General features: G+C 30.2%; 1 protein-coding gene across 1 annotated transcript; it reads left to right on the top strand.

Annotated features, from left to right (window-relative positions):
• Positions 1-10,167: 10,167 nt before the first annotated feature.
• Positions 10,168-14,897, top strand: LOC114323341 (GDP-mannose 3,5-epimerase 2). The gene is made up of 7 exons (XM_028270912.2): positions 10,168-10,403; positions 11,511-11,921; positions 12,811-12,904; positions 12,992-13,121; positions 13,205-13,337; positions 14,136-14,343; positions 14,460-14,897. The coding sequence occupies exons 2-7, from the start codon at positions 11,512-11,514 to the stop codon at positions 14,613-14,615; spliced, it is 1,131 nt and encodes a 376-aa protein (XP_028126713.2). The 5' UTR covers positions 10,168-10,403; position 11,511; the 3' UTR covers positions 14,616-14,897.
• The last annotated feature ends 338 nt before the right edge of the window (positions 14,898-15,235 follow it).

Genomic DNA, 15,235 nt, shown 5'->3' on the forward strand with positions numbered 1-15,235 from the left:
CGCACTGAGTTGAACCGTTTAAATTGGTGTGGTTTAGTAAAAAATTCGATCTGTATCAATTCTCAATATAATAGAACTGACATTATCAATTTGATATAAAATTTCACCTAAACACCAAACGTTCTGAGCCAATTGCATCCTAGTGACATGACTTTGAAGGAGCAAAATCCATTTTAATTAAATAATCTTCATTCCACATTGACCAAAATATTATGTAAAATATAACATATAGTATGTACACAAAATTAAAACTAAAACTTGCCACTATTTACGTAGTGTCGAGCTTTGGTGAAAGTAGGGACAGGCATTAGTTCCGTGGCTCGTCTAATTTGATTCGGTTCTATGTTTTTAGGGTTTGAAAGGTTATTTTAGTCTATAAAATTGAATTAGGTTAATATTTTCAATCCGATATATTAATGGGCTGCAATTGAGATTTATACCTTCAACCTAATCCGGTTCGGCTTGCTATTAAATTAATTAATTATAATATGTTAAATTATATATTTTTTGTTGGGATTTAGATTTTATCTTTGTTGATTTTATTAAAATTCACATTTGTGATGATAAGTGATTGAATTTATTTAAAAAATCTTTCAATTTATAATGATACTACTATATTTATTTAAGAAATAAAATGTAATTAAATTTAATTATGAAATGTATTAAAAAAAATTAACATATAGTCCAATAAATAGGCTTAAAATTTATAATTATTTTTTTTACTGAACTTGAGAAGATGTAAAGGTTCGATATTAAAACCGCATCGAATTTAGACTAATACAAAATTTCTTCTTATGTAGTGTCGGTGCCCCACCCGACAAATGCCAACCCAAAGTGAAAGTGGTGACGATTATGAGAGATGGATGGAGGGGAGCTAGAGAGATGGGAGAGGGTTATGAAAACACTCCTTTCTTTTTGTTGGTATTTTTTTAATTTTGATTTTTTTTTTAAAATATTCACTTTGTTTGGTTTGAATTTTTTAAAAATACTTTTTATAAAATTTTACTTTTTTATTTTTCATATTTTTTTATTTTTACTGAATTTTTTTAATATTTTAACTAATTTTTTTTTAATTTTTAAACACACTTAATATAAATACACTTAAAAAGTATAATTTTTGTGAAAAAATCTATAAAAAATTCATTAAATACCAAAAATATATATATATATATATATGAAAATTTAGTATATTTTCGTTTTTTTGTATATTTATTAATTTTTTCACAAATATTTTACTTTTTAAATACATCTAAGTAAAGTGTATCTAAAAATATATAAAAAAAATACTTAAAATTTTAAAAATATTTATTAAAAATAAAAAAATACGAAGAACAAAAAAAAATTAATTTTTAAAACACTAAATTCAAAAAATTAAAATTAAACACACTTATTGTTATTTTTTGAAAACAAAAATAATTGACAAACATAGTTACGTTAATTATTTCAAAAGGCTACAGGAAATTGTTGCCACTAGGAAGCAACCTTTGTCATGTCGGCTAAAAGCAGAGAGTGTGGACAAGATAAGAAGGTCCCTACGAACTTCCCACGAACTTTGGTGTGTTCTTTCCCTTCCAGCTTATAGGCTCAAGTACTCTGTTTGGAGTAAGAAATGACTTATTTTTTTATCAAATTCAAAATATTTGAGTAATCATTAGAGATAATTTTAAGTAACAATAATGTTATAATTAACTTATTTATTAAGTAGTCTCAAAATATTTTATAATATTGTTTATGTGATAATTATCACAAAATCTCTCTTGTTTGGTTTGTTTTTGAGAGAGTTGTTTTTGAAATTTTTTTTCAAAATTTTGTTTGGTTTGTGTTTTTCTCAAAACATTTTCGAAATCTTTCTTTTTTTTATATATCAATCAATCACTTTTTCTCTCTCCTCTCTCCTTTTCGATCACTTTTTTTCTTACATACATCTACTCAATTACAACAAAATATCAAATCATTCCAAAATCTAAAACTACTTTCAAAATATATAACCAAACAAACCAAAAAAATTTCTAAACTCTCTCTCCAAATTTTTTTTCAAAAATAACTCTCCCAAAAATAAACAAAACAATCCCTTTATTTCTTGTTTCAAAATATTTACAACCGCTTAGTCATTAAAAATTTCAAAACATTATAATTTTTAGACATAATTCAATGGATATGAAAGTTTCCAATAAAGATACATTTTGCTTTATCTTATAGCATCAAATAAACAATGTCACATAATAGCTGGAGACTACCTAATAATTATCTCACATTGAATAAACTCAGTGATTGTTTTTGTATTTTGTTAATTGTTAAGGAATATCTTAATTTTTACTCTTTTATTTGGATAAATTACATAGACCTCCTTTGAGGTTTAAAAAAAATACAATAAAGTTTATAGATTTAACAATACGCCAACATTTCTTTTACAAGTAAAATTAAAGTGATTGAAACTAATACAGATAGTATATAAACATACGGATAAGCAAAAATAAAATATATATTTCAATATAAAAACATATCACAACATCATTTTACCTTATATATGATTAACGAAACATTGATGAAAATAAAATAAAATATTGTGTGAATTAAAATATTAAGAAAACTTAATACAATTAGATCAAACTTGTTATATGTAAGTTTCACCATTTGTAAATTTGATTATCACAAATGACTTAACTCAATAGTGTGGAAGTCATAATTAAAAGAAAAAATTAAGTTATAACCAAACATCACATTAAGTATAATCTAGTAACTTTTGAATCATAATCAAAATAATAACATAACAAATATCACAATATATCATAATTAATAATACAATATCTCATAACCAAAAACATAAAGACCATAAAATTTCATATTCAATATATCTTACTCATATTTGCAATTCTTTTAACCAATTAAAACCTTACTCTATAGCATACCGTATAAATTAACAATCAATCAATAATCAACTAGTGGTAAACCCGTGCTATGTACAGGATTGATTTGATAATGTATAAATTTTTTAATAATGCATTAAGTTCTAATTTAAATCATAAAGTTATAATCATAATGCATATGGATCATCTTTTCAAATTTCATAAGTAAAGACAATAATATTTCAAAATAAATATTTACAAAATATTATAATCATCCAACTGATATATTTTTCTTGAAATAATAAATTTGATTTCTAATTGATGAAATTAACAATAAATAAGATGTTTCTCAATGAACCGAATATTTAAAACATATATATTCTAAAAAAACTAATAATAAACTGAATGTCATAAATTAAATCTATCTATATTTAATAAATTAAAACTCAATAAATATTGCTCATCATGTCCAAATGCCCCATAAGATATATTATCTTATGAGGAGTGTTTATATAAATTTTTCAAAATTTGTTCCCTTTACTTTATTCTAGCTCGATGGTAATATTGCTTCCATCAAATATTTTTCATTTATTTTTTTCCCTAATTTTTGCATTGTCCAACATATTTTGATTTTCCAATCATCAATATTTTCTACTGGTAAATCCTCTTTATGTAGTACAGTTTGAAATTCATTTATGGCATTTTACATGGCCAAACGATATCTATGACGCAAATTTAGAGGAGGCTGTATATTTATCTACATAATGAATTTAACACATTTGATAGACAATTACATAAAGAATAAGATAAGCAAGCTCGATGGTACCTGGAATACAAAAGATAAAGAGTAAAAAATCTCAATAAGTATCATTGTTTATTGTAGATATATTAAAAAAAAAAAAAAAAAATCTACTATACAACATCCATCTATTGAGGAGCTAATGCAACTTTTTGTAAAAAAATTATAACACAATAATTTTAAAATAAGAAAAAGATAACATAACCAAATTATTGTTGTACATTGAGGGGGGGGGACACAAAGGAAAAAGAGGATTCTATTTAGATTTACTTTAAGATTTTTTTTTTAAATTACAAAATAAATACAAAGCAGTGTTTTTTGTGAATTTGTATTGAATTTTACGTGATAGATATCTGATTGAGTGAATTGTGGGTGATGGATATGCATGCATAAATTGTATGAATAAGACTCTTGGATTTTTTTTTATTTTTTATTTTTATTTTTTAAATAACATGATAGACATTAGATATTTATAATTTGTATATATGTTTTTAATTTACAGATATTCATGAGTTTTTTTTTTTTTTAAATACTATGATAGACATTGGATATTTGTAATTTATATATAGATATATATTTTGTGGGTTTAGACTTTGTGAATTCTTTTAAGAAAAATAGCGTGATAGACATTGAAAACATATTTGCAGGTTTATATTTTTTTATTAATTTATTTAATTGAGAGTGAGATTTATTTTAATTTATTTAAGTTATGTGATAGACATCTAATTTTCTTGAATTTAGGTGAACTATTTTTGATATGTAAAAAAAAGGATTTATAAAAGTTGAAGAAGATATCAACACTATTATATGAGAAGAAATAAATCAAATTTGATTAAATTGAAGAACAAATGCAAACCACAAATTAAAAAGCAAGTAAGCCCAAACTATGCAAAATGTAATAACGGAGAAGATGAAAAGATGTGTAGATGAACTAAAAAATATTGAGAAAAAAATATATACACACAAAAGTAATAAACACTGAAAAATGCATATAAAGTAAGAAATAATATTAGGAGTATAAAAATGGAGAAGATGAAAAGATGTGTGGATGAACTGAAAAATATTTAGGAAAAAGAAAACAAATCGAATATGATTAAGATGTGTAAATAAATTGAAAAATATTGGAAAAAAGAAATATGTACACACAAATAATAAACATTGAAAGAAATGCATATAAAATAAGAAATAATATTAGGAGTATAAAAATGGAGAAGATGAAAAGATGTGTAGATGAATTGAAAAATATTAGAAAAAAGAATATATTTACACAAAAATATAAAGTACGAAATCATATTACACCGACCTTGTAATAATTTTTTACAGATCATCAAACTTAGAAAATGTAATAATGGAGAAGATAATATGATTTTCGCAGATAATCAAACTTGCAAAATATAATAATGAAGATGATGAGTTAGTCTGAGAAAAGATAGATAGATAAAAGAAAATAAAAATGGATAGATGAAAGAAAATGATTGAATTTGACTAAAGTATGAAATAAACTTAATACAGAAATGTGTGTGTAGGAGTTATAGGAGGTATAGGTGATGGATATGTAAATATGGATATAAATAAATATTTTATTATTTTATTATTTTATTTTATATTTTATTACAGGAAGAGTGAGTGAAAATGCTTGAATAATGGAAATATCGTGGAGATTTTACGATCATCTCCAACTGATGTATCGGTGTCGCTGTTGGTTGCTAAAAGCAAGCAATCAAGTGACTCTAGAGAGTCTGTCGTTGAATCTCTGGCATTTTCATCTTGTAACCCATTCGTCAAAATGCCAAAATCACCCATTAGAGTACCCAATGAGCTCATTATCATGTAAGGCTTGTTAATTGGAGGGGAAGAAGAAGAACATGAGTGAAAATGCCTGAATAGTGGAAGTATCATGGAGATCCCATGATCATCTCCAGCTAATGTATCAGTGTTGTTGTTGGTTGCTAAAAGTAAGCAATCAAGTGACTCTAGAGAGTCTGCTGTTGAATCTCTGGCCTTTCCATCTTGTAACTCATTCGTCAAAATGCCAAAATCATCCATTAGAGTACCCAATGAATTCATCATCATGTAAGGCCTGTTAATTAGAGGGGAAGAAGAAGAACAAAATTGTCCAATAGCTTCATGGCGCTGTGAAAAATTCGAGCTTTTTGTTTTGTTTTATTAAATCAAAACAAAGATTTGGATATATATGTTTTTTTTTTAATAGATATAGATTAATAAATCATATATATATATATATATATATATATCTAATTTTTTTATTTTAATTATGTAAATCAATTATTTAATCTTTATCTTTATTTGCAGATCATGAAATTATTTTTTTATAAATTTTTATATGTTTATCTATGGGGAGAAATTTTAAAATTCAAATATTTCTATGGGTGAATATGGATGAATATAGATGTGGGAGTTGTGGGTGATGGATATAGTTGAATATGGATACAAAATGAATATTTTATTATTTTATTTTAATCTCGGGAGAGGGAGTGAAAAGGCCTGAATAGTAGAAAGAGAAGTAAATGGAGGTGCCACGTATTTTTTTATTTTTCTAAAATTATGAGAATTTAAGAATAAATTTTTGGAGCCTTTTGAGAAAACACTACATTTGGTTATATATGTAGTATAGATAGATAAGTATAATCTCATAAACAAAATTTTATAAAATTTTATTTATTTCTATATATTCTATATACGATTTGTGTGATTAATTTCTATCATGTCTAATTATCACAGAGGTATATGCGGATTTGTTGTTTGATTCCCACTATAATTAGTTATTAGATTGTCTACTGAAGTGTAAGCTCTCATTTAGCAATTATATATTTTAGTCAAAAAAAAAAATATATATATATATACATATATATTATAAATTATTACATTATTATTTTTTTATTTTTTATATATATTTTTTAAAAAAATTAAAAAATTATTAAAATAATTTATATTCAAACGAGACTTAAGTTTGATAATTACAGTTCAGCTCCCAATGATCCCCCAAAACCAAAAGTGAGAAAGCATCTTTTTTAGATTTCCAAGATTTTCTCTCACCATTTTCAGTCTAAACACATTTCCAAGATTTTTTCTCACCATTTTCAGTCTAAACCCATTGATAACTTCTGCGATTAGACCTATAAAGAATCAAGACCTTTAAGTGATTGTTATTTGATAGAATTATTCAATTATGTAGGGATAAGTTATTCAATTATGTAGGGATAAGTAGCATATTCTTATATAAGCAATTCGAATTCACACATTCAATAATATTGAGCACGATTCACACGGACTTAATTTATCCTACCAACATATATATCCAGCTAGAAATGGGAATGGGCCAGTATAGGGTCGGAAATTATACTTTTCGTTCCAGATCTTTTAAGGCATAAAATTTCTCGTTCCTACCTTGATCCCTAGCGGAGAACCCATCACTCCCACCTCTTAACAGGGATCGAGTTTTCCCGATCCTTTTTGTCTTTTTTTTTAATTTTGTATATCCCATTTTTTTTAGGACAAGTAAAAATAATATATATAAAAGCATAATTCCTCAATGTCCAAATATAAACATCCAAACAACAACAACATGACAAACAAGGGATTCTCCTGGTTACCCTTTCATGAGAGACTCTTGACCAACCATCATAAGAAAACTAGAGGCTTGACCATGGATGATAGTTGTGTTGGAACAATCTTCTGTGCAAATAAAATAAATTGAAACTAAATCAAACAAAAATAAATAAATAACTTATAGAATTTATTTTATCGAACCGAATAAAAAACAAAAGACCAAGTCGATTGTGTGACACTCTGTCCTTAAGACAGATTCGCCCCGCTACGGTACTTACAGTTATGTGGCGTCTATCTCCCAGGATACAATGATCTTCACAAATTTGTAGTAGCACTCCAAACAAATTTATCCGGCGAACTAGAACCTTATGTTCTATACTCTCTTTATTTTCCTAAAAATTAATATGAAGAATTTATGCAAACAGAGCAAAGTTGGACAGCAAGAAAATCAATTTTTCTGTCTATTTTCTGGATGCAAAAGACTGCAGAAATGGCCTATATTCATAGGCAAAAGAACAAACTCGAACAGGTAGATATTTGAACCGAATAGGTACAAATTTTGAATGAACAGATGCAAAGCAAAACTGAACAGATACAACACTGTTTCAGACAGATAATTGCTGGTAACTGCTGCAGTTATATATCTATTCAGAAACTGCACCGAATCTGTTATGGTCTTTTTGAACCTGTTGGACATGGGCCGAATGAGGAAAGAAATTAGGACAAAAATTAAATTCAAAATTTGAATTTAATTAAATTTTCCCGCAAGTAATTTTGAAAAAATTCAAATGAATTTTGCCCAAAAAATTAATATAAGAACCAACCTGACCCAGACTCGCACTCGACACAGTCGGACAGCAGCGCCCATGAAGTGGTTTAGGCTAAGGTTCACTTTGTCCATAACTCTTCCCTTCTACAAACTTGGGGTGACCATTGGGGCCCAACCTAAGTTAGTACACTAAGAGCTTACATACACACAAAAACTCTCTTAAAATTTTAATGTGGGACAACCCAATTTAAAGAAACCCACATTTAATTCACGAACCCGAAAACGACCTCAAGTTCCCATTCACTCATAAATGGTTTTGATGAACCGCCTTTACCGTGTGACTTGACATGCGGCAAGAAACACATCACCTCTTTGGACCCAACCCAAAAGATGTTTGGGGCTCACTCAATTTTGGACTCAAAATTAGCCCAAAATAAGCCTTACAAATACCAATTTCCAATAACTTGTCCCAGATGTAATTCAGCTCAAAAAGACTTATGCCACCTCTTTAAAGATTGCCCTAAAGCCAAGGCTGTATGGCTAGCTATCAGAAGCCATAGATAGCTTCAGATCAGTGAACATCAATCCTGGAATCAATGGCTCCAAGTCAACCTAAAATGCAAGAAGAAAAAAAAATACCAAATCCCTTGGGGCATTGTATTTTTATTCACTATATGGAAAATCTGGAAAGATAGAAACAACTTTGTCTTTAGGAATGAAGATTGCAATGTATATGAAGCCACAAGTTACCTGAAACTTATGAAGAATTCTAATTTGATCATCTTACTAGCCAATTCCTACACTGTAATTCTAAATGGGTTTTGCCTTTTGCAGGTACAATCAAACTCAACAGTGATAGATGCTCAAAGGGCAACCCTTGTCTAGCTGGATATGGAGGCCTTTTCAGGGATGAGAGAGAAGCTTGGATACATGGCTATCATAGGCGACTGGAAGAAACAACTAGCTTGGAAGCAAAGCTTTAGGGAGTGTATAGGGGCCTTACTATCATACTAGAAAAAGGAATGAGAGACATTATTGTTGAAACTGATTCTGTGCAAGCAGTTAAACTTCTCCAAGAAGATTCTAGTCCAACTTTTCAACACAAAGCCCTCTTTGAGGATGTAAAGTTCCTGATGCAGAGGTGCAAATGCACCATCCAACACTTTCTCAGAGAAGGAAACAAAGCTGCTGATGGCTTGGCTAATTTAGGAGCTAATCATCCAGACTCATTTGTTTTTTTGAATGACCCTCCTACTGAGGTTGCAAGTTTGCTGTTGCAGACATATTAGGAACATCATCTGTGTAATCTAGGCTTCATGCCTTAACTCTCTGTCTTTATTTCTTTTGAATTGAAAAAAAAAAAAACATGATAAACAAAATACAAAACAACATCCACACCACAACAAACAAACCAAAAAAAAAAAAAAAAACTTAAACACCACCTGTTTTTGCTTAAAAAAAAAAAAAAAAACTACTTGTGAATTTTGTGCACAACCAATATTATTAACTAAATTAATTTCTAAAATCAACAGGCATCTCTCAAAGATATTCCATGGGCCCATTCCTTAAAAATAATCCATGCAACATAATGAGTCAAAAAATCTCTAGAGAAACACACACACACATATATATATAGAAGGGTACAATAGTAATTTCAGTTCAGGACGAAAACGGGGCCAGGGAACCTATCACCATCCTGGCTTGAAAATTGTCGGGGGATTCATTTTCGAATACCATCCCCGACTCGTCGAGAGTATTTTTTGACGAAAAATCATTCTAATTGGGGTCGGGGGATCGGGTCCCCGTCAGGTTAAGTTCAAATTATCATCCCTATGTATTGTGGCCTAATTATCAAAAGAATAAAACCTGAGACCTCAAATTTACTACTCCTTTCATCCTAAAATAATAGTCTCTTTTGAAAAGTTTATTTTTTTTGATAGTACAATTATTACATTTTATAAATATTAATTTTTCAAAATTACCCTTTGATATTATAACTTTTAAAAATATCAATTGTTATAATTATATTTTTTATATTATTAATGAATTTAAAAAAAAACAAAATAAAAATTTTAAAAAAACAAAATAAAAAATTTATATTATTTTAATCATTAATTTTTTTTTAAAAAAATTGACATTTTAAAATAATAAAAAATAAAATAAGTGACTAATATCAAAGGCTTACCACAGTGCCACGGCCCTTCACTTTTCTGTCCACAGAAAATTGGAAAAAGAGCAAATCAAAAAGAATGAAAAAAAAAAAAGAACAAAAAAAAAAGGGGATACATACCAACAATCAGTCTCAGTAGCTCTCTATTTATAGGACTCGCGTCTTGAAGGTTTCGATCGAGCAAAGATCTGTCGAAGTTGTCTCTAGGGAGAGAGATATACTTTCGATTTCGAAATCGTCCTATTCCAGGTAATTGAATATCTGGGCTCTCTGAATTTATTTATTTATTTTATTTTGCTTTGATTTTTTTTTTTTTTTTCACTGTCTCGTACTCGTTAGGTATGTTAATTTCGTTAATGGGTTACTTGGGTTGTTCTTAGATGTTTCGATTTGGGGTTTTATTATTATCTCTATTGGGTTCTCTCTATATTGTTACTGTTGTTTTTGTGACGTTTTGTAGCTGTATGCATGTGTATATATATATATGGCCTCTTTACTTATGCTGTGTTTGGTTGGAGATTTGTGTTTGTTTGGAGATTTGAGGAGGGATTTGAAAAGGGTAATGGAAAAGGGAGGTGAAATATAGTTTCACACCCTTTTTTTTCTTTTCCTTTCCAAATTCCTCTCCAAATACCCAACCAAACGCAACATTAATTTTCATTCATTTCCTAACTCATTTCTTAGCGATTTCCTGTAATTTGAGTTGTTTCCTCTGATGTTTTACTATGAGTGGCTTTATTTTTTAATATTTCAGCTGCAAACCTTTTTGCTCTACATAGCTTTGATGATCTAAATTAAGTCATTTTCTTTGTAGTTTCATGATGTGGATTTCTGATTTTGTGTTTTGGGTCTCTAATTTCACCATCCACCAATTTGGATTTCATGTAGTTGGGCACAATTATATAACAATATTTTCCCAGCTTTTATAGCTTTGAGGATTTTCATGTATTGATTCTCTGCTTTTGGTTTTGCTTCTATACCATTCATTTGCTTTGATGAACTCTGGAAAGCTTATATTCTTGAAATTTCTTTTATTGAGTTACACTGTGTTTGGTTGGGGGTTTTGCGAAGGGATTTAGAACGGAAAAGGGAAAAGAGAAAAGATAGGTGAAATGAGAATAAAATATACCTAGTTTCACACACCATTTTCTCTTTCCATTTCCAAATCCCTCTCCAAATCCCCAACCAAACACAGCATTAGACTTTCTCATTTTTGCCTTTGGTGGTTTTGCACTGTGGTTTCCTTTCCTTTTATCCTTTAAACATATCAGAGGGGTAGAAAATGGACGGGGCCAATTAACCTTCATGATTGTTTACATAACACCCTCACATTCTTCTTCATGATGAGGTGTGCAGAATGGGAAGCGCAGGTGAAACTAACTACGGAGCATACACCTATGAGAACCTCGAGAGGGAACCCTACTGGCCTTCGGAGAAGCTCCGCATTTCCATAACTGGAGCAGGCGGATTCATTGCCTCGCACATTGCCAGGCGATTGAAGAGCGAGGGGCATTTCATCATTGCTTCTGACTGGAAAAAAAATGAACACATGACTGAGGACATGTTTTGTCATGAGTTCCATCTTGTTGATCTCAGGGTGATGGATAACTGTTTGAAAGTCACTACTGGTGTTGATCATGTCTTCAACCTTGCTGCTGACATGGGAGGCATGGGCTTCATTCAGTCCAATCACTCAGTGATTATGTATAACAACACAATGATCAGCTTCAACATGCTTGAAGCAGCAAGGGTCAATGGAGTTAAGAGGTTTGCTGTCTTCAATTTGCTGAATCTATTTGTTTTGCTTGCGCTTATCACATTTTCTTGATTATTTTTGTATGTTATTGGCTTGTTATGTACACCAATTTAAATTATGTTCACTTTGTCAAGTCAAAAAAATCAGAGGTGATTATTTCCTTACCACGTGTGACACGAGAACTTTTTTATTTTTCTAGAAAAATTGTTATTTCTTTTTAGAAAAAGTTACTTTTATTTTGGTGATTGATTCATTAGAATGGGAATAGTCTCTGTAGATGAAGTGGGAGGATAAATGCAATTATAGGTTGTGGTTCCACGGACTTCAAACACCCAGTTTGTGAATTTGTCATCTCACAAAAATGGCTACTGTTTTTCCTGGGTGTAAAGTGGAAGGACTTCATTGATGCCAATATATACAATTGAAAAGACTCAAACATAAACACTTCACAAAAAAGTTGTCTTCGGCATTGTATTTTCTACTTTTCCCTCTGTTAACACCTTTTTCAATTCCTTCTGTCAAATTATTGTTATAGAATTAAGTTCTTTTGGTTGTTCCCAAGTCATTAAAAGGGACATATTGCCATTGTTTTAAATAACAGTAATTTGTTGTGTGGCATTAGTAGCGTTGCGGTCATATATTGGAAGTATTGGCCGATATATCATTATCATAAGTCCAAAATTCCGATTACATTATTGGCTGAATTTAAAACCTTGTTCATTGCATACTTCCACTTGAAGCATTCCCAAAGGCATAAAAAATGCTCTGGGCTCTAGCTGTAGTGTCTTTGATGGAAAATCCTACAGGGTCTGCTTTTACCTTTTAATTGCTTCTAGTTACATGTGTGGGATTTATCTATACGCAGATGGACAATAATGAAATATTTGTCATGGAATGCAGGTTATTTTATGCTTCCAGCGCTTGTATTTACCCTGAATTTAAGCAGCTGGACACTAATGTGAGCTTGAAGGAGTCTGATGCTTGGCCTGCTGAGGTTTTTCAATAATCCCTAGCTGCATTACATACATCAATCCTGTATTTTTAACGACATTGATAAGATTCTCATTTACTTGTATTTTAGCCTCAAGATGCTTATGGCTTAGAGAAGCTTGCAACTGAGGAATTATGCAAGCACTACACCAAGGACTTTGGCATTGAGTGTCGGGTTGGACGGTTTCATAACATCTATGGACCATTTGGCACATGGAAAGGTAAGCTAAAATAGTAACTTCTTTGCATTATTTTTATTTGACCTTTCTATAAATTAAAATTGCTTCTCATTTGATGGCCACAGGTGGGAGGGAGAAAGCCCCTGCTGCATTCTGTAGAAAGGCCCTTACCTCAACTGATAAATTTGAGATGTGGGGAGATGGGCTACAAACTCGATCTTTCACGTTCATTGATGAATGTGTCGAAGGTGTCCTTAGGTAAAATTCTTATCTTGGATAAACATTTCTTTGTTGAAGTTCAATCAAGATGTTATTTTTATTGGACGTAAAATTCTATAGTAGTTGAATGTTGGCTGACATTGATGTTATGTAGTCTTTTTAACCGTGGGCAACTATTTTTGCTATTGTGAACATAACAAATTCCATTTGTTAATGGAAAAATAATAATTTTAAATTTTCATCACTGCCGTTGGATGAAGCGTGTATTTTGAATTTTTGTTGTGATTTTATCACTAGATATGCATAATTTAGGTGTATTGGTTTGGAGTGTACTAAAAAAGTACACTTTTTATCTTTTTAGGTCACATCACCTCTTTAATTTTCTACATATTTTTTTGTAAAAAGTCAAAAAGTGCACTTATTTTGATCATCCCAAACAAGAAGAAATGTATTTTGGAACATTATAAGTTATACATAGGTATAAGAACTTCAACACCACATGTTTCTTTATGAAGCAAAATGCCCCCCCCCAATGAATTGGGACACGTACTTTTACTTGGGAAATGATCTGCAAACAGAATTTTCATACAAAGCATTCTTGAAATTATAAGCCACAATGATGAGTGTTTTAGTTTGAGATGAAATGACCATAGAAGGTTACATCATTCTGTATGTGGAATTTTCATGGAAATTATGTTCATATATGACTCCTTTTTATTTTGGTCAAAAAGGATGTGATTTGGATGTAAAAATGGCAATAGGTCAACTTCTTTCTTTTGACGTTGGGCCCTTTGTCCTTGTTGATTCTGTGTCTTGACATGAGCTGTGTGTGTTCAGATTGACAAAATCAGACTTCAGAGAACCAGTGAATATTGGAAGCGATGAAATGGTTAGCATGAATGAGATGGCTGAGATTGTTCTGAGCTTCGAGAACAAGAAGCTGCCTATCCATCACATTCCCGGCCCAGAGGGCGTGCGCGGTCGAAACTCAGACAACACTCTGATTAAGGAGAAGCTTGGTTGGGCCCCTACTATGAGATTGAAGGTATCTGATGGAGAATAATTTGATTTTTCTGTTTATGTCAATCTCTTTCTATTAGTAAATAGCTGATTCATTGATCTTATCCAAATATATTTATATCTGATGTTTTACGTTTACAGGAGGGGCTGAGAATCACATACTTTTGGATCAAGGAGCAAACTGAGAAAGAGAAGGCTAAAGGCATCAATCTGTCAACTTATGGGTCGTCAAAAATTGTGGGAACGCAAGCTCCAGTCCAGTTGGGCTCTCTTCGTGCTGCTGATGGCAAAGAATGAAGTGGGTCAGGCCAAGCAGTGTTTAGTCGGTGCACACAAATGCAAGGTTTTATGGTCAATTCCACCATATTTTACTAGTGGGATTTATTTATGGATATGGAGAATCATTTAGATTGCAAGTCTGCTATTTCTTTATGTGATAACTATCTTTATATGTGGAAGGATGTCTCTCTACTCTTGCATTTTCTAGCTTCATAGAGAGTAGACTTCTATTGTATGATGATTTATTGTTTGAGGAATATGTTATATATATATATATATATCATGCACAATTCTTTTCCATTTTTCACTGTTAATGTTAAGTACCCAGAAAAATTATCAAGAATATTGCCCTGAATGAAGATGTATGGATGAGATTCAATAATGTAATGTATTATGGTATATAGACTTTGGATCATACATTGATATTTTTGTATTTAATTCTAAGTGAAAATTCGGAGTATATATAAGTTCCGTTTGTAGAGCTGTGAGAAAGTGATTATAACTTATACCCTAACAGTTTATAGTTTATAGTTGTGAATAAAAGTTGATTTTTGACTTATAAATTAAATTTCTCTTCTCTTACTCAAAGAATAAGTTGATTTTTGACTTATAAAAAGGTATAAATTGTAGTATTAAGT

This window comes from Camellia sinensis, chromosome 6 (assembly GCF_055761805.1).
Source record: "Camellia sinensis isolate YWXY chromosome 6, ASM5576180v1, whole genome shotgun sequence".
NCBI lineage: Eukaryota > Viridiplantae > Streptophyta > Magnoliopsida > Ericales > Theaceae > Camellia > Camellia sinensis.